The 17,707-nt window shown below is 40.3% G+C and overlaps 1 protein-coding gene across 3 annotated transcripts; it reads left to right on the top strand.

Annotated features, from left to right (window-relative positions):
• The first annotated feature begins 1,542 nt into the window (after positions 1-1,542).
• Positions 1,543-16,885, top strand: cnot10 (CCR4-NOT transcription complex, subunit 10). 3 transcript variants are annotated; one of them, XM_083989935.1, is made up of 20 exons: positions 1,543-1,771; positions 4,078-4,169; positions 4,312-4,473; positions 4,878-5,028; positions 6,268-6,407; positions 8,681-8,764; positions 8,963-9,046; positions 9,133-9,250; positions 9,893-10,042; positions 10,544-10,746; positions 11,397-11,518; positions 12,548-12,724; positions 12,825-12,905; positions 13,041-13,154; positions 13,683-13,813; positions 14,530-14,562; positions 14,689-14,816; positions 15,081-15,156; positions 16,457-16,537; positions 16,712-16,885. In XM_083989935.1, exons 1-20 carry the CDS (start codon positions 1,756-1,758, stop codon positions 16,726-16,728), a joined length of 2,160 nt encoding a protein of 719 aa, XP_083846061.1. In that variant the 5' UTR covers positions 1,543-1,755; the 3' UTR covers positions 16,729-16,885. The 3 variants fall into 3 exon arrangements, with proteins under 3 accessions (XP_083846061.1, XP_083846059.1, XP_083846060.1); XM_083989933.1 differs by lacking the exon at positions 16,712-16,885 and having other exon boundaries at positions 16,457-16,705; XM_083989934.1 differs by lacking the exon at positions 16,712-16,885 and having other exon boundaries at positions 6,271-6,407; positions 16,457-16,705.
• Positions 16,886-17,707: the final 822 nt, after the last annotated feature.

The raw sequence follows: 17,707 nt of genomic DNA on the forward strand, positions 1-17,707 counted from the left end.
AAATGAGCACAATATGCAAATATACCACAGACTGAATTTATGGTCTTACCTCAATGAAAGAGGAAATACCTCTGAAAAATATATATATATATTTTCATTATACAATGGGGAACAACTCAGACCCTGAAGCCACTTTGTAACTACTAACTCAGGCGTCTTCAACGTTTTTCAGGCCCGGGACCCCCAAACTGATGGAGACATGGAGCAGGGACCCATACGATATAAAAAAAAATTGCACGGGGCCCAGTGCCATATAAACGTAGCTTGATATTTGGCATGCTTAAGTTGACACCATGCACTCGAATCCACAACAAATTTCCCTAGGGGACAATAAAATGTATTCTATTCTATTCTATTCTATTCAATACTAAGCTTTTGTAAGCTTGAGGTAGGTTGATATATTCATGTTTTTTCTAAACGTGTACAAGGAACAGTGAGTAGCCGTCCCTCTGCCATTTATAAACACACTTTGTATATATTATATTATTGTAATATTATTATCAAATTTATGACATACAGTTCTTTCTGTTTTTTACTTTTGACATCGTGGACACCAAAACGTACACTGTTCCAATCTAAAGAAAATTCTGAGTCAATCTTCAATGTGATGTAACGCAGTACTTCTTTCCAGTAGGTGGCGGTGGAGTTACAGTTCCAAAACAGGTGCATCACAGTTTCAGGCTCAGACTCACACATACCTCTTTTCCACCAAACTGGTTCCAGTGCTGGTTCGGTGCTTAACTGGTTCAACTCTGGTGCCTCCAAAGATCCACTTTGCTTTTCCACTGATCAGGGGCCAAGTCAGAGCCACGCTCCCCATCCAGGAGCTGCTCCTGTCTTTGCTGCCTGCAAAAGAGAACAATTCACAAATCCTTCTTAAATTGTTAACAAATAATGTTTGGCAGGGTAATATCTATGAATTAGTTTGTAAGACTAAGACACTTCTCTCACTTTATTTGTAATTAGGTATTTGTATGGAAGGTTCCATATTTGGATCCAGTTCAGTCCATTAACAATATTAGACCAGTACTGAACAACAGATGGAGTCATGGTAATATCAGTTTGAAACAGTGATCTTATTAGATAATTCCTTTTTTTTTTAGTTTTAACAGAAAAACACATATGCCCCACTGGTGTTAGTATGGGATCTAAAGGAGGACAAACTGGTTTACCAGCACCTCTTAATAGCGTTAGGATACCAGAAGGAACAGCATCCATTACAATTGCAAAGTCCCTTGGGGTCACAGGAATACCATAATGTTGAAAGGAATTCAGTGTAATTTAATAAATTTCCATTATCATTGAGTAGTTGGGTAACTAAAATAATGTTATTATCAAACCATGAATTAAGAAATAGAGATGTATTTTTATATTTGATGCGTTGATTGTTTTGGAGCACAAATATTTCACGTGAGATTTCCAGCAGATGACATCACACTCCGCAGCGCGAGGCGGCGCCACTGTTGCGCCAACATGGCCGCCGCCTGGCCAATCGCCTTAAAAACAAGACGAGGAAGAAGGAAGTCGCCAACCACCAGCGAAGAAGGATCTGTTTAGAGCAGCGGACCGGGCGGAGGATTTCAGCTACAACACCATCACCACCACCACCACCATCATCTTCTTCAGAGAGAACTAGAAAACACTGGAGATTTACCCACTCATCCGCGAATCTAACGCTTCTCCTCCGTGGCATCGGGGTCGTTATCCGCTCTCCTTCTCCCCGCAGACTGCGTGTTTGTAGCCGCTGCTCAGGAAATGGCAGAAAACTCAGGTGAGTGTTGTGAGCTAACGTTAGCATGGAGCTAGCACGGAGCTAGCTGCACCTATGTGGACAGACGTGTGTGTTTACGTGTGTGTTTACTGCAGCAGTTAGCATCTAAACACCGTGAGAAGCAGCAGCCGCTATTTACACGTTTATCCTCGTGTCGTAATCACCATGGTGACCCTTGCGCTGGTTACCAGGAAACCAACCCCAATCCGTTGTCAGGTAACAGTTAGCTTAGCTTAGAGATGCGTGTGTCCGCAGGGGGATGAGCCCACGGTCACGCTAAAAACAAACTTCATTCAGAAAAATGTCACCGCACAAACACAAACACACATCGGTCGATTACACCTTTTGTGTTTTAGGTTTAAACCACGCGCGGTACGGTGGGAAAATGTAACTGTAAAGTAACTAGTAACGTAAAGTTAGCGTTATTAGCACATTAGCGCTCTCGGTTTACACAACAACTCGTGTGATGAGGTGGTTGTGTAAAAATAAAATGGTAATATATGATCTTGCTTCTCTCATATGAAGGTTTTAGGTTATAATGTCCGTATAGCCTCCTCCTGATAATGCTGGTATCTATGGTAACTACAGGATGGAGGTGACATGTGGTGTGTGATTGTTGAGAGTCTCATAATAACTCTCATAACCTCTTGTTATTAAGATAGATAGATAGATAGATAGATAGATAGATAGATAGATAGATAGATAGATAGATAATTTATTAATACAGACTGTAGGACCAGTTAAGAGCACAATACAAGACAGGAAAAGAACAATACAAACAGAGAAACCACTTTAATGGGCAGATGCTGGTTCAAGCTGAAGGGAAGGAAACAGTCACTGAAAGAGGGGCAGTGGACATAGGACATACTTAGGGCTGCAACTAATGATTGTTTTCATTATTGAGTAATCTGTCAAGTGTTTAAACGATTAATCGATTAGTTGTTTGGTCAATAAAATGTTGAAAAATGTCAATCCCTCATCAAACTCATCAAATACACAATCCAACAACTCCAAAACGCTCTGGTGGACAAGTTGTGACCTGCACATTCACCATGCTATGAGATAATAACAGAACGTTACCAGACAGAGTTGTTTTAGAGGTAAATTCATGCAAAACCGCTGATGCGCGTTCATATCGGGGGCAGTTTTTCAGCAAACAGTCTCTGCATTTCCCTCTAAAACAACTCTGTCTGGTAACGTTCGGTTATTATCTCATAGCGTGGTGAATGTGCAGTTCACAACTTGTCCACCAGAGCGTTTTGGAGTTGTTGGATTGTGTATTTGATGAGGGAAACCAAGAAATCCCATGAGCCTCCGTAGCGTAGCTCTGAGCAGCTCGCAGCTCTGCTCCGCCGTTCTAAAAATAGCTTGCACCGACAATTAAAGGTAACAAATCTACTGCTATGACTACAGGGATTATTGCAATGTGCCAAAATGTTGAACTATCCCTTTAATGTATGTTTTTGTTGGTTTGTCTTGTCTTATTCATGCCATGATTGCAAATGCATGTTCTAAATGTACTGTTTTTAAATGTGGACCTAGAGCAGTGGTTCTCAAAGTGGGGTCCTTGGGAGGGTTCAAATTTTTACCACTTTTTCTAGATTTTTTTCACGTACCAACTGACTGCACTATCTCTGACTGAGCAGTCTGCACTGTCGATTCCTAATCTGCTTTATATTTTGTCGGTTTTTTTTTGTCCTGCTCCAAACTATTGGTATTATATCGGCCTTTAAAAATCTGCCATCGGTGTGGACCTGTAAATCTAGTTTCATGTCATACCATGTGTGTGGGGTGACCAGGACAGTAGAACTAGGGCTGCAACCAACGATTATTTTCAATATCGATTAGCCTAATCTGTTGATTATTTAAATGATGAATTGATTAATTGTTTGGTCAATAAAATGTTGAAAAATATCATCAGTGTTTCCAAAACCACAAAATGACGTCCTCAAATCTCTTGTTTTGTCCACAAACCAAGGAGATGCTCAGTTTATAGTCATAAAGGAACAAATAAACCAGAAATATTCACATTTAAGAAGCAGAAATCAGAGAATTTTGACTTTTTTTTCTTTAAAAATTAATTTAATAATCGATTATTGTTCGATTAATCGATTAATTGTTGCAGCTCTACATGGATCCACCAAATTCCCTCTGAGGTGTAGTGTGTGATCGTGTGCTGCTGTTCCTAATAAAGTGGTCACTGAGGGTCACCACAGTCTGTTCCCACTGCACTTGTCTTGACCTTGGTTGCAGAAACTGTTCATGTAAATGTTTTTTTTTTTTTTTTTCACTTTCACTTTGATCAGAACAAAACGAGACAAAACATGACAGCTCGTCGTCGCCTGGGATGACGGACCAGGACAAGGAAGTGGCAGCGAGTGCATATGATGCGTTTTCGGTAAAATCATCTTCTCTCTTTTTTTTTGCAATTACATCTTGACACCTATCAAATCTGCAGCAGCAGACTGAGGTTCTGCTAGAAACAAACTAGTCTGTTGATGTCAGGATCACGTCTCACAGCGTCTGTTGTTTCCTCTCAGGCCGGGAAGTACGACGAGTCCCTGAAACAACTGGAGTCGCTGCAGGACCTCAACAAGGAGGACTATAAGATCGCCCTGAACAAAGCCGTGGTGGAGTTTTATAAGAGCGGGCAGACGACCACGGGGACTCTGAAGCAGACGCTCATGGCCATGAAGAACCAGGTAACTGCTGCTCCTGACAAACATTTTTCAATTTATCAGTGGTTAGCAAATGTAGTTTTAAAAATAAATTGGGGAAAAATGTGTATTTAGAAATGAGATAGACAGTATAGTGTCTGACTTCTTGGTTTCCTCTTTTGTTTTGTTGTTTTGCTAAGTATTGTGTTGCATATGGAAATCTTTAAACTGTTTAACTATTTCTTTCAGTATCTGGATCATTGTAGTGTGGTTTTAGTTTTTTCATGTTGTTTTTACTCCGAATGTTTTTACTTTATTTGTAATTGTATGTGCTGCTGGACCCCAGGAAGAATAGCCACTGCTCATATATGGGGATCCTAATAATAACAACAATAAAATGTCCCCAACGCGAGGTCTTCTGTTTCCTCATCCTCTGTCTCCGTCCTCAGGTTCACACGACAGCGGAGGACGTGGACGGGCTGGACGACGTGGAGAACAGTTTGCTCTACTACAATCAAGCCATCATCCACTATCACATGAGGCAGTACTCTGAGGCCATCATCATCGGAGAGAGGCTGTATCAGTTTCTGGAGCCGTTTGGTACGTTGTGGTATTTTTTTTTACAGTGGTTTACTGCAGAGTGCTGCTCATTATCATTTAATCAGTGTTTGATTATTTATCAAGCTCCTAAATACAAAATATTTTAGCTGCCACAGCCTCTTCAATATGTATCGGTTTTATGATTGTAGTACAGAATTTGCATTTAGAAAACATGACTTTGGCTCCTGATTGAATGCTAGAGCCATCTCAGGGAAAACAATCAATCAGTCACATAGACGTCATCCATTTTTATTTATTTATTAATTCATTTTTATTAATCTTTTTTTAAGAAACACAACAGTAAATACAGAGAAATGAAGTTAGACACATTACACATTGCAGGAGCAGCAGGAACAGGAAAAGTAGAACAAAGTTTCTGCACAGTAAAATTGAATTGTACAAAAAATATGTAATATTCAAAAATAGTAGCAGACGTAAAGTAAGAAAAATAAACATAACTTGTAAATACAAAAGCCTATCCTAAAATATAGACAATAGATAACAGTATCAAAAAAGAAAATACAGGGGCGGTGCGTGGCGCAGTGGTTGAGACGGCCGCCCCATGTAGAGGCTATAGTCCTCAATGCAGGCGGCCCCGGTTCGAGTCCCGCATCGGGCAGCTGCGTGTCATTCCCCCTCTCTCTGCCTCCCCCTTTCCTGTCCATCTCTACTGATCTATCAAATAAAAGCCAAAAAAATATACTTAAAAAAAAAAAAAAAAAAAAAAAAAAATACATAAATAATGGGTAGAAACTAAAGAAAACAAAAAGTAGAAAGTTTGCTGGACATCTGTCAATTTGTTATGATGTAATAATTATTAGTTGTGGACTGAGATCTGCCTGGAGACCAGACCTCAGAGGAGATTTGACTCAATTTAATTTTAATTATTTATTTTAAAAAGGACATTGCACATTAATAATATCAGCATTAAAAAAAAAGTGGATATAAAAACACCAGAGTTTGCGTTGTTGCTATTTTTCATCCGCTGTCCTCTTGGCAGGTCACACAAAAGATTTCATTGCAAAGACACAAAACACAGAAGAACAGACATAAAAGCAGACACAATATCAACGAACAAAACAAAACAAAAACTCGACAGATAAAGCGAAACACAGAGACAAGGAAGTACAATAATAGTTTTGTTTTTGAAAAAAGTTCACATCTGCATCCAGTTAATGTGTCTTAAGTGATGAGGCTGCATGTGTCGGGTGTGTCCAGTCATTGTTTTGTTTGTCCTAGTAGAGAAGTTTGCTCAGGCCGTGTGCTTCCTGCTGGTCGATCTGTACCTGCTCACCTTCCAGCCGGAGAAGGCGCTGCACCTGCTGGCCGTGCTCGACAAACTGTCTGTGCAGGGAAGCAACAAGAACGGCAAAGGAGAGGTAACAACATGCCACCCACTCCATCCATCCACACCAACACACCACATAAAGAAAAATACACAATCTGCTCTTATTTTGAAAAGCTTGGTAGTCCATTACTCAGCAGTCTTGTTGCTCGGGTCTGTGGTTTCATTATCACTCATGAAGTCGGAAACAGAAAGAGAAACAGAAGCGATCAGGGTGTGTTCAGCTTGTTTGGTGTGGGTTGTGTGAAGATGTTTATCTACAGACAGTCGGTCACCTGCAGGAGATTCAGATCAGTGATGAGCTGCTGCGGGCGGAGTCAGAAGAAAACCACACTGCAACCACTTTAAAAATCCTTATAGTAGTGTATAGTACAGTGTTAATTTTGTCAGCTATTTTTCAATTTAGTTTTAGTCTTAGTCTTGTGTCAAATGCCCTTATAAGTTTTAGTCATATTTAGTCAGCTTGTATTCTTTTTTGTTTAGTCACATTTAGTCGACGAAAAGTCTTGGCATTTTAGTCTAGTTTTAGTCAAAGAAAATCCAAAGTATTTTAGTCTAGTTAGTCAATAGTATTTTTTTAGTCTTTGAAAGCAGATTGACAGTAATGTTAATCACAACTAATCTAACCAATATTGACAGGCAGCTGTCAGGTGAGCCAACTTTCCAGCTTGTGTGTGCGTTTATGTAGCCTATTTGTCAGTATCTAAACAGAGATGCACACACACACACACACACACACACACACACACACACACACACACACACACACACACACACACACAGCGCAGAAGCGACCGACCAGCGCGGAGACGCGTCTACGCCAGGGACACACCGGCCGCAGAAGCGCCGCGAGTAGCCGCGGAGCCCTTTGATGTTAACGATTGTGTCGTTCACACCGGAGCCATATCGCTCTGGTTCACAGCAGCAGCGCCGCGGCCGCGAGCGGCCAGCGATGCTGTCAAGCTGGGCAGGAAGTCGCACAAAGAAACAACGAGAGAATCCGGTTAATTTTCAAAATAAAACACGGCGATTGACAAATGTAATGATGTGAACGGGAGGGCTCCGGCTCGCACATGATCTCCGTTGCTCGGAGCTTCGCAGCGATTCCGCTGCCGGTTTACAGCGCCCGCAGCCCCCCTGCAATGGCCATGCGCCCCCCGCCCCCCATAACCAGTTTGTAGCCTACTCGCCGCACATAGCACATAGTGTGTGTGTTCCTCACTCAGGCACACACACACACACACACACACACCCCTGGCAGCAGCGCAGGAGGATAAAAACATGACATGCATCCAGTGAAGGCACTTTTTGGATTGTAGCTAATTTAAAAGTCTGTGACGAAAAAAGAAAGAGACATTTTATTAAGTTTTTATTTGATTAAGTAGATTTCGTCTCGTCTTTTTTCGTCAACAAAAAATGCGTGTAAATTTGGTCACAGTCAGTGTTTAAGGGCATTGATTTCGTCTCGTCTTCGTCTCGTTTTCGTCATGAAAAAAACCATCGTTGACGAATATTTTTCGTCTCGTCTCGTCTGACGAAATTAACACTGGTATAGTAGCAGTGTTGCTTTTATTTTGAAAGTTTTCACCACTTTCTCTGCTGTCGATCATCCCCTGTGTTATTATATGCAAGAACAACTCAAACAGCTGATCTGCAGAGTGATACGGTGAACAGTGTAGGTGCAAATGTTGGTAGTTGTCATGGTAATTCAGGGGCGGAAAAGTAGCTGTTTGATGGCAGATTAAATAATCAAAACAATGCATTCACTTGAACTGGTAATATTGATTTCTGTGGGTATTTATATAGTATACACTCTGACACAACCTCACGTCAAGCAACCTGAACTTTCACTTCAAGATCTCAGATTTCTGCCTCCATTCAATAACAGAGGAGGAAAATCAAATCTCGTTTGCTGTGGTTTTTAAATAATATTTAAAAAGACAGCGTTCCTGTTAAGTTAATGAGCCTGGACTCATTCAAAACAGGCCTGAAAACCTTTAGAAAGGCCTATGACTGCTAACACCAATATGTGACACTAATATTGTTTTTATTGTGTGCTTTTTATACTTTGCTTTTAACTCTGTAGCACTTTGAGATCTTTTTTTAGAAATAAAATGTATTATTATTATAATAAAAGTGTTCAGTGAAGAGTTACCCCAGAGTTTTACATCTAGTCGAGGAAACTTGTCAGAGCTGGGCCACGTGAGCAGTTGCCAATAACTTAATTTGTCTTCTATCAAAATGTTTTTTTTTTTTTTTTTTTTAATTTGTCGAGTTAATTGAGAGCTGTGATTGATTTGATTTCAGAACAACAGCTCAAACAAAGACGCAGCAAACCAGAAAGCAGAGTTCACAGCCATGATCGAAGCGGCCAAGTCCAAGATGCACCAGGTGGGAGGAGCTGGGATTTTAACACAAACACAAACTCTGTCTCTGTCAGAAGTTGTGTTTCCATTTTAGAAATTTTAGAAATATCGCTTTTATTTTGTGAAAACCTGTAATGGAAACCCAGCTAGTGTATGTATCTGTGTCTCTGTCTGTGTTTGTGTTTGTCTCCGTCCACTGACTGTAGTTGTGTTTGTCCTCCAGTACAAAGTGCGAGCCTACATCCAGATGAAGTCGTCCAAGGCCTGTAAAAGGGAAATCAAATCAGTGATGAACACAGCAGGGAACGTGAGTCCACCGACGTCGCTCCTGTTCACTGTTCTCTCCTGGTTTTATCAGTCTGACCTCTGACCCCTGTCCTCTGTCTCCTTCAGTCTGCACCTTCGCTCTTCCTCAAAAGTAACTTTGAGTACCTGAGAGGAAACTACAGGAAAGCAGTGAAGCTGCTCAACAGCTCCAACATCGCAGAGCATCCCGGACCCATCAAGACAGGTGACGGCTGCTACACCTGTTCAGGACCCATGACGTCCTCCAATAGACTTTTTTTAGAAATATGTTTATTGATTTTCAAGGGGAAAAAAAGGAGAGAAAGAGAAAAAAATATGTAAAAAAAAGATATGTTTTTGTTTGTAGTACGGTACTCTCATCTTAACAAACACCGTAGAATATTGTTTTAATCCAATTAGTGATATGTGTTTTTTTTTTTATGAATCATTTCTCTCTCTTAATTCTTTTTTAAATTTTCTATTGAAAATCAACAAACATATTTCTAAAAACAATATTTTTTAGAAATAAGAGCAGAAAATATAAATGAATTAGATGGACATATACTTGTTTGCGCTGTGAGGTTTTATACAATAGCCGGTGTCTGTGAGCTCACATTTTTAAGGTAATTCAGTACCAGGTTCAATGTTTTATCAAATATATCTCCTCTATCTTCGTTATAGAATCTCAACAATTCTCCCAACCGCATGTAAAATAATCTTTTTTGCAGTCACCATCCCAAATAGAATTGCTCTTCTTTCAAATTTATTGACAGAAGAAAGTTCTGCAGGTTTTTATGAATCAGTTATCAGTGATGTGATGATGTATAAGCTGTGAGTCTCATACTGTGTGTCTCTGCGTCTCCTCCAGGTGAATGCGTCAGGTGTATGTTCTGGAACAATCTGGGCTGCATTCACTTTGCAATGGGGAAACATAACCTGGGCATTTTCTACTTCAAGAAGGCGCTGCAGGAAAACGACCACACCTGCGCACAGCTGGGCGACGGCAACAACGGCCAATGTGAGAGAGAGACTCTTGTCTGCTTTTACATCCACTTCATGCTATCAAGAGATTAAACACCACCTTACCCTTTAACCCTTTAATTTACAGGCCGCTTATTCTGTGATTATGTCAAGAAATAGCCTAGAAATAACAGTCAATCTCATAGCAATGTCATGTTTTTCATCAACACAAAAGATTACACATGCTTTTCATGCTTTGAATTTTTCCTCCACCAAGTCTTTTCCAGTTGTCAATTACAATCAATTATATCTGGGCTATTTCTACACAATCAATCGTTATTTCTCAACATTACTATGAAATTGACTGTTATTTCTAGACATTATGATGCAATTAGTTGTTATTTCTTGGCTATTTCTTGACATTATCACCTAATTAAAGGGCCAAACGGGTTACCCAGAATGTTTTTATTCATTTCGATTTATTTGGATCAAACTTATCGCCACCATCTTGCCGTGTATTTACGTCTCCTTTCTGCTGCTGCTTCTTCTCCTTCTCCAGCTAAGAAGTTCACAGGTATCCCCATGTGTGCTCTGTTAGCCAACAAGCGCTACGAGCTGCTGTATAACTGTGGCATCCAGCTGCTGCACATCGGTCGGCCTCTGGCAGCGTTCGAGTGTCTGATGGAGGCCGTGCAGGTTTATCACTCCAACCCTCGGCTGTGGTTACGGCTCGCAGAGTGCTGCATCTCCGCCAACAAAGGGGTGAGACTCATCTCCTTTTCTTTCCTTTTCACTGATGATGGTTTAGCTTAACTTATTTCATTATTCTTCATTCATTTGTCTCCAGTTGGGATGTCACGATTACTTAGTTTTCACAATTAATCGTGGTATTAAACGCCACAATTACTTAATCATAAAGATTCCTAAATACTGTCACTTTCCAAAAAAGATTATGTCGGCATCCACATCGTGCACCAAAGTAAAGGTAAATGCACAGATACTGTTACATCTACATAACGCAACATTGAATTGGTAGGAATTTAAATGTTATGAGTCATTTGTAATAACATTTGGTATAGATGACAATTTATGACTTGGATATTTCAAACACCCCCCCTGGGGGGTTAACAATTGGTCATATATTAATAGATACTTAAAATATTTTGTTTAAATAATTGGTCATGTAATTATATTTTGACTATATTTGATTTTACACATTCATAGTGTTGTAAAATTAATTAATGCATAATAATTGTGATAATTGTAATACCAAGACAAGAAACTCTATAACCGTGACGTCCCTGGTCTCCAGTGATTTCAGTGTTAAATCCACCTGCAGTGTCACGTTGAACTTTGGTTTCTCAATAGTTTAAATCTGACCAGAGTTGTTTTGTGTGTGTCGTTGTTTCCAGGGTTCAGAGCAGGAGAGCAAAGGTATACCTTGTAAAAAAGGAATAGTTCAGTCTATCGTCGGGCAGGGCTACCATCGCAAGATCGTCCTGGCCTCTCAGTCGACCCAGAACACCATCTACAGGTGAGTGGGGACTCCCTCCAATCATCAACATCAACATCAATCTCATGTCTGAGCCTCAACTGTGAAGCTAGATCAGCCTAGTTTAACACGAAGACTGGCCAATCATGTGGCAGCAGATAATTTAAGAGATAATTTGTCGCTTGAAGGGCAATTTGGTTTGCAACAGACACACATTCGACAGTCATATTTGAAAAAAAACATAAGACATGCATGATAAAACATACAGGATGTGGGCAGCAAGGTGCAGCAGATACACCAAGTGTTACTGTACAACATTAAAGTGCATAATGTAAAAGTAAATAATAAATAGTTACAAGTACAAATGCAAAATAGCAGCAATATAGTCAGTGCAAGTAGCTTCATTTATCAAACTCACAACTGGTTTCATCTACGTCGAGACTCAGGAGGTTTAAACATCTGGTGGATCCATGAGATGAAGAACTGAGGCTGTTTTAGAGCCGAGGAAAAAGAACTAGAGAAGAGTTTCTAATAATTACATGAACACTGAGTGTAAACCAGTGATTGTCTGACGTTGAAGGAAAACTAAAAATGACTAAAATAATCTGCAGCGTGCATCTCTAATTACTATTATTACATATAATCCCTTGTACAATTGTAGTCAAGACCGAGACCATTTTAAAGACCTCTACTGTATCCAGTACCAGGACTCATAATAATAATAATCATGTGGCTTGATATTTAGATTATACCTCAGCTAAAAAGAAAAAGTAATTTTATATAAAATATATTTAATTGAAACAAAGTTTGAATTGAACAGAAAGTTCTTCAGATGGTTACACACACAAGCAGATACTACTTATTTTAATTATCTAATTAATTACATCGCATAAACCAAAGTGAGCAAGTGACAGAGAGAAACATCTGTGGTTAAAAAAGAAAAGATGTCACTGCAGCTGTGGTCGTCACTGGTCTGGAGAAGAAATCCAAGACCAGTCTCGAGTTTTACAACACTACACTGCAGATTATAACTGTGTGTGTGTGTGTGTGTGTGTGTGTGTGTGTGTGCAGTGAGGGCCAGTCGGCCGCCATCCCAGTAGCCAGTATGGAGTTTGCAGCGATCTGTCTGAGGAACGCGCTGCTGCTGCTGCCTGAACACCAGCAGGACGCCAAGACAGAGAACGGCTCCAAGAGCTTCAACCAGTCAGGGAGCACGGAGAGCGGCAGCGAGAACAGCGACGCCTGCAGGTCTGAAATAGAAAAAAACTAAACAAAACCTGTGTGAGAGATGAATCGGGAAACTGTGTCAGAGCTTTGATTAAAATGTGTGTGTGTGTGTGTGTTGCAGTGGAAAAGGTCAAGAGGCCGATAAGTTCCTGTCCGCGGCGCCGTCGTCTCCCCTCAGGAAACAGGAAGTAGAAAATCTCAGGTAATTAAACTTCTGGTTGAATCTCCCTGTTGGACTCGAACGTGAACCTGAGCTGCTCCGTCCCTCATCACCGCTGTCTGTGTGTGTCTGTGTGTGTGTGTGTGTCTGTGTGTGTGTGTGTCTGTGTGTGTGCAGGTGCTCCATCCTGGCCTGCAGCGCCTACGTGGCGTTGGCGCTGGGCGACAACCTGATGGCCCTGAACCACGCCGAGAAGCTGCTGCATCAAACCAAGGTGTCGGGATCCCTCAAGTGAGTCCTGGACCTGGTTTCCATCGTCAAATCTGATTGGTTAGATTTTAACTTAAAGGGATACTTCACCCAAAATCGATAATTCACCAATTTTCTACTCACCGTCATGCCAAGGAAGGGTTTGGAGAACTTTCAGAGTCATCAAAACGCCTTAGGAGTTCCAGGGGGGGTCCGGCTGGCAACGGATTTTCATATAATGGCGACAGATAGAGTTCACTTTTGAATCGTCCAAAACACACACTATGAAACATCCAGATACCTCCATACTGCTCGTCTGTACTGACCCAGGTGTCCTGAAGCCGCCAGATGAAAAAGTTGTTCGGGAAAAATTAATTAGATCTCTGTTTTTAGCCTTGTTGTAGTAGTAGCTCCTGTAGCTTCCTTGGCATGACGGTGAGTAGAGAATTGGTGAATTATCGATTTGTGGGTGAAGTATCCCTTTAACTCGACTCGTGTTGTTGTTTTGTAAAACTCATCACTCCTGCTCATCCTCCTCCTCCTCCTCCTCCTCCTCCTCCTCCTCCTCAGGTTCCTGGGTCACCTCTACGCTGCTGAAGCCCTCATCTCGTTGGACAGGATCTCCGACGCCATCGCTCACCTCAACCCAGAGAACGTGAGCGACGTGTCGATGGGCGTCCTGAGCAGCGAGCAGGACCAAGGTCAGTGGGTCTGAACCGACTCTTCATCGTTAGTGACGGTGCTGCATCTTCACCGGCCTCACGATTCAATTCGGCTACGACTCACCGGTCTACGATTTGATTAATCGATGCATTTCAATGCATTTTGATGCATCACATCCTCACTTTTTTTGCCACACATTGTGTAGTTAGTTTTACTTTTACTCTTCAGATATGGTTTCATCTTTTCAAGATTGCTTCAGCCTTTACTTCACTTAATTCAGCGTTATTCAACAATCTATTCAGCTCATTCAGCTTCCAGCTTTCAGCATTCACCCGTATTTCCTTCAGGAAATGCATTCTCTAGTTAACATTAATAGTCAAATAAATATGATAACTTTTTTACTCTTTACATGAAATTAAATAGAAAGTCTTAAATTAAATAGAGGAGTCTGAGCACACAAAGAAAAAGAAAAGGCCTACTAGCCTACTTAAAGTTGCACTTGTTAATTTCTCAAAAACAAAACATAAGTCTTGGCATTGTGCTTTAAAATAAAATGAATCAACGTCTCTGTAAGTGAACAACATAATAAAACTTGAATTAATTATTTGAATTTTAAAAATTGATTATGTGACATAACTGCATTAAGAGTCTCAATGCATCTTTGAAACGATTATTTTCGGCAACCGCACTCATCATCATTATAAATAAATCACAGTCTGTTTGTTTAATGAGGTGTTTGTGTTTGTTCCAACAGGGTCGGACAAAGGAGACGAACCCGCCGAGTCCTGTGAGTCGACTTTGTTCAAAACTTTATCATCATTAATGCAGAAATAATTTCATAACAAAGACATAAAAGTCTTACAGGTGTTTTCCTCTAATGCCCCCCCCTCTGTGTGTGTGTGTGTGTGTGCAGCAGGGAAGCAGACCCCCCTCTGTTACCCCAGCAGTGTGACCGCAGCTCGGGCCATGATGCTCTTCAACCTGGGCAGCGCCTACTGCTTGAGGAGCGAGTACGACAAGGCCCGCAAGTGTCTGCATCAGGTAACCACGGCAACGTAACACAACACACACGGCAACTTCAGCAGGTTTTTACCTTTTTAGAAAAACAGCATATTAACCAGGGACACAGGGGTCAAAGGTCAGCTGCTTAATTTGTTTTGTTTTGAATGCAATTACTGTTGTTTTTTTTATATTTTAGCCAAATGCAAAATTAATGTTTAAAACTTAGACACAGAAGACCGAACATGGTCTGAACATTCTCCACTGAACTGATAATTCATGTGTGTGTGTTTGTGTGTCCGTCAGGCTGCATCGATGGTGAACACCAAGGAGATCCCACCTGAAGCCATCCTGCTGGGAGTTTACCTGGAGCTACAGAACGGTCAGACCTCGTCCTGAGACGTTTTCAAAGCTGATGACACTGAATAATTTAGTTTAGTTTATTAGTTTTAGTTTTTAGTTTCATCCATTGAAAAAAATAAAATAAAATAGTTCAATACAAAAAAATAATAATAATTCTAATGCAACTCCTGAATGAAAGGGGGCAGAAAGAAGCGAACTTATGTTGTCTTCCCTTTTTTCAAGAAATCCTTTCACAAATTAGATAATATAGTATTAAAGCAAAAAAAAAAAAAAAAAAGAAGAAGAAAAAAATATGATAAAATAAAAATAACGGCTGCAGACGAGTCATCTACTCATCATCCTGGTAAATATCTATCTAAGCCTGCATGGGTGTATAAGACACCAAGTAAACAAACCAGGACCAGAGCACCTCATCAACACGTCAAAGAAATAAGGAAACAAACAGGGGTTCAAAACCATTATCCAAAAAAAAAAGAAAAGGAAAACAAAGCCAGGGTTCAAGGGAAATCATCAGAAATTAATTAAACAAATTTCCTGTCTTCTTTTCCAGGCTTTAGAAATAAAACTAGCTGTGTCTTCAACACACTGAAATTAAACAACCGCTCCAGCTTCTGTTCATCAGAGCACCAAAATATTTCAGAGTTCTCTCTACAGATTTCATGAAATAATACCTCTCTCAAATCATCATACTTTGTACAATATAAAAGGAAATGAGACTCACTTTCTACTTCATCTAACTCACACATTTCACATATTCTGTTCTCCTCGGGAATATTTTTTAAAACAATGGCCAGAGGTCACATGTAACATGGACCAAAGTTAAGATTTAATCTGCATATATGTCCTTAATTTTGGTTTTAATAGAACATTTTCAACCCATTTCTCTTCAAATTTCAATAGAAGCTTCTTCTTTTTTTTAATGGAGTTTGACTTGACTGAGTTTCACCTGTTGTTCACCTGAACAGGAAGTTTGTCAAACTCTTTGTCTTACTCTTCATTTCAAAGTGTGAAATTTGTACTGAGGCGTCCTGGTCCGGCCCTAAACACCAGAATACAACCTGATCCAGGGAATCTTTTATTAACCCAGATCAGCTCAAATACAACTTTATCTAATCAGCATGTTGGTAAACAGAGTGCATTGTGGGACTTTGAACCCTCATACCTTGATTTGATCAGACACTGGGTCAAAAAAACAAAAAAAAAACATGGATGGTTGCGGATTTGCTGTGTTTTTGGTTTTAACCTGTTCAGTGTGTGATTGATAATCCTCAGGTGTGTGTGTCTCTCTGTGTGTGTGTCTTGTGTGTGTGTGTCCTCAGGTAACACCCAGTTGGCGCTGCAGATCATCAAACGAAACCAGCTGCTGCCCACGTCGGTCCAGAGGGTCTCACCAGACTCCCGTAAGAAACCCGTCCAGCCCTCCCAGCTGCCCTCATCCTTCACACAAGTTCAGCGCAAATGAGCCCGCACACACACACTTACACACACAGACACACTTACACATGAACGCACACAGACAGACACACACACACCTGTGAGGAGCCTTGATTATTTATAACGCTGCCTTCCCTCAGCGTCAGGAGCCGTATGAAATGCAGGTGTGGCTGCTGACTGACTGGGGGGACGAGGAGCGGAGAAGCTGAAGCTGCAGCTGCGTCCGTGGACTGAGACCAGCTGACTTTTTATTTCCATTTGACTGAGGAGCCTGTGTGTGTTCTGAACAATGAAAATAAATTTTATTTACTGTATTTTACTGTCATTGTCTCGCTCTTGTATGCTCACACTCACTCACTCACACACACAGTGGACGCAGACAGTCGCAGGTGATGTACAGAGAGAGACACAGGAACCGAGCCTCAGGTGTGTTTTCTATGACGAAATCTGCCTTAATCTTTATTTTATTCAGGTTTAGAGTCGCTGCACTAGAGAGTTCCCATACAACAATGTGACGTCATAACTTTTAGCTTGTTCCCGCTGAGCTGTAATAACAGACTCGAAAAACGGCTTCAGCTTTGCATCAAAATAAAGAGTTGAGTCTGAAACGACCTTATTTTATTATAAGAAAAAGTGTTTTCACATTACAGAGTTCAGACCTGAGGCTGTGGCTGTGTGTTTATTTATATAATGGGTGTGTAACTGTAACTGACTGAAATACAATGTGAGTTTATTTTCCTTTACTATGGAGTTACATTTGTTTCTTTATTATTCAATCAGAGTAGGTTTTGTAATCAAGAAAAAGATTTGAGAGAAAAAGTATCAATACTTGAAAACAAAAAATGTTTTATTGCAATTTGAAAATGATTAATTTAAAAAATGCAAATCCAAAAAAAAAAAATTGGGGGGTCAAAACCTGGCGGGCGGGACCTAAGCTAAAAGCTGAACACGAAAAAAAAGACTTCCAAACAAAACTTTTGGATTTTCATTTATTAATCAATCATTTTTTACTTGCAATGAAAAAAAATGTGTTTGCAATATTGATACTTTTGCTCTCCAATCCTTTTTTTTAATTACAAAACCTACTCTGTTTGCTGGAATAATAAAGAAACAAATGTAACTCCATGCTCTACAGA

The sequence above is a fragment of the Trachurus trachurus genome (assembly GCF_905171665.1).
Source record: "Trachurus trachurus genome assembly, chromosome: 16".
Classification (NCBI taxonomy): Eukaryota; Metazoa; Chordata; class Actinopteri; order Carangiformes; family Carangidae; genus Trachurus; species Trachurus trachurus.

Bases quoted from the DNA above. Each gene is read 5' to 3' on its own strand.
- cnot10 (XM_083989933.1), top strand. The intron at 4,170-4,311 runs GTAAAATCATCT...GTTTCCTCTCAG, and splicing joins GTGCATATGATGCGTTTTCG to GCCGGGAAGTACGACGAGTC. The intron at 10,747-11,396 runs GTGAGACTCATC...CGTTGTTTCCAG, and splicing joins GCATCTCCGCCAACAAAGGG to GGTTCAGAGCAGGAGAGCAA.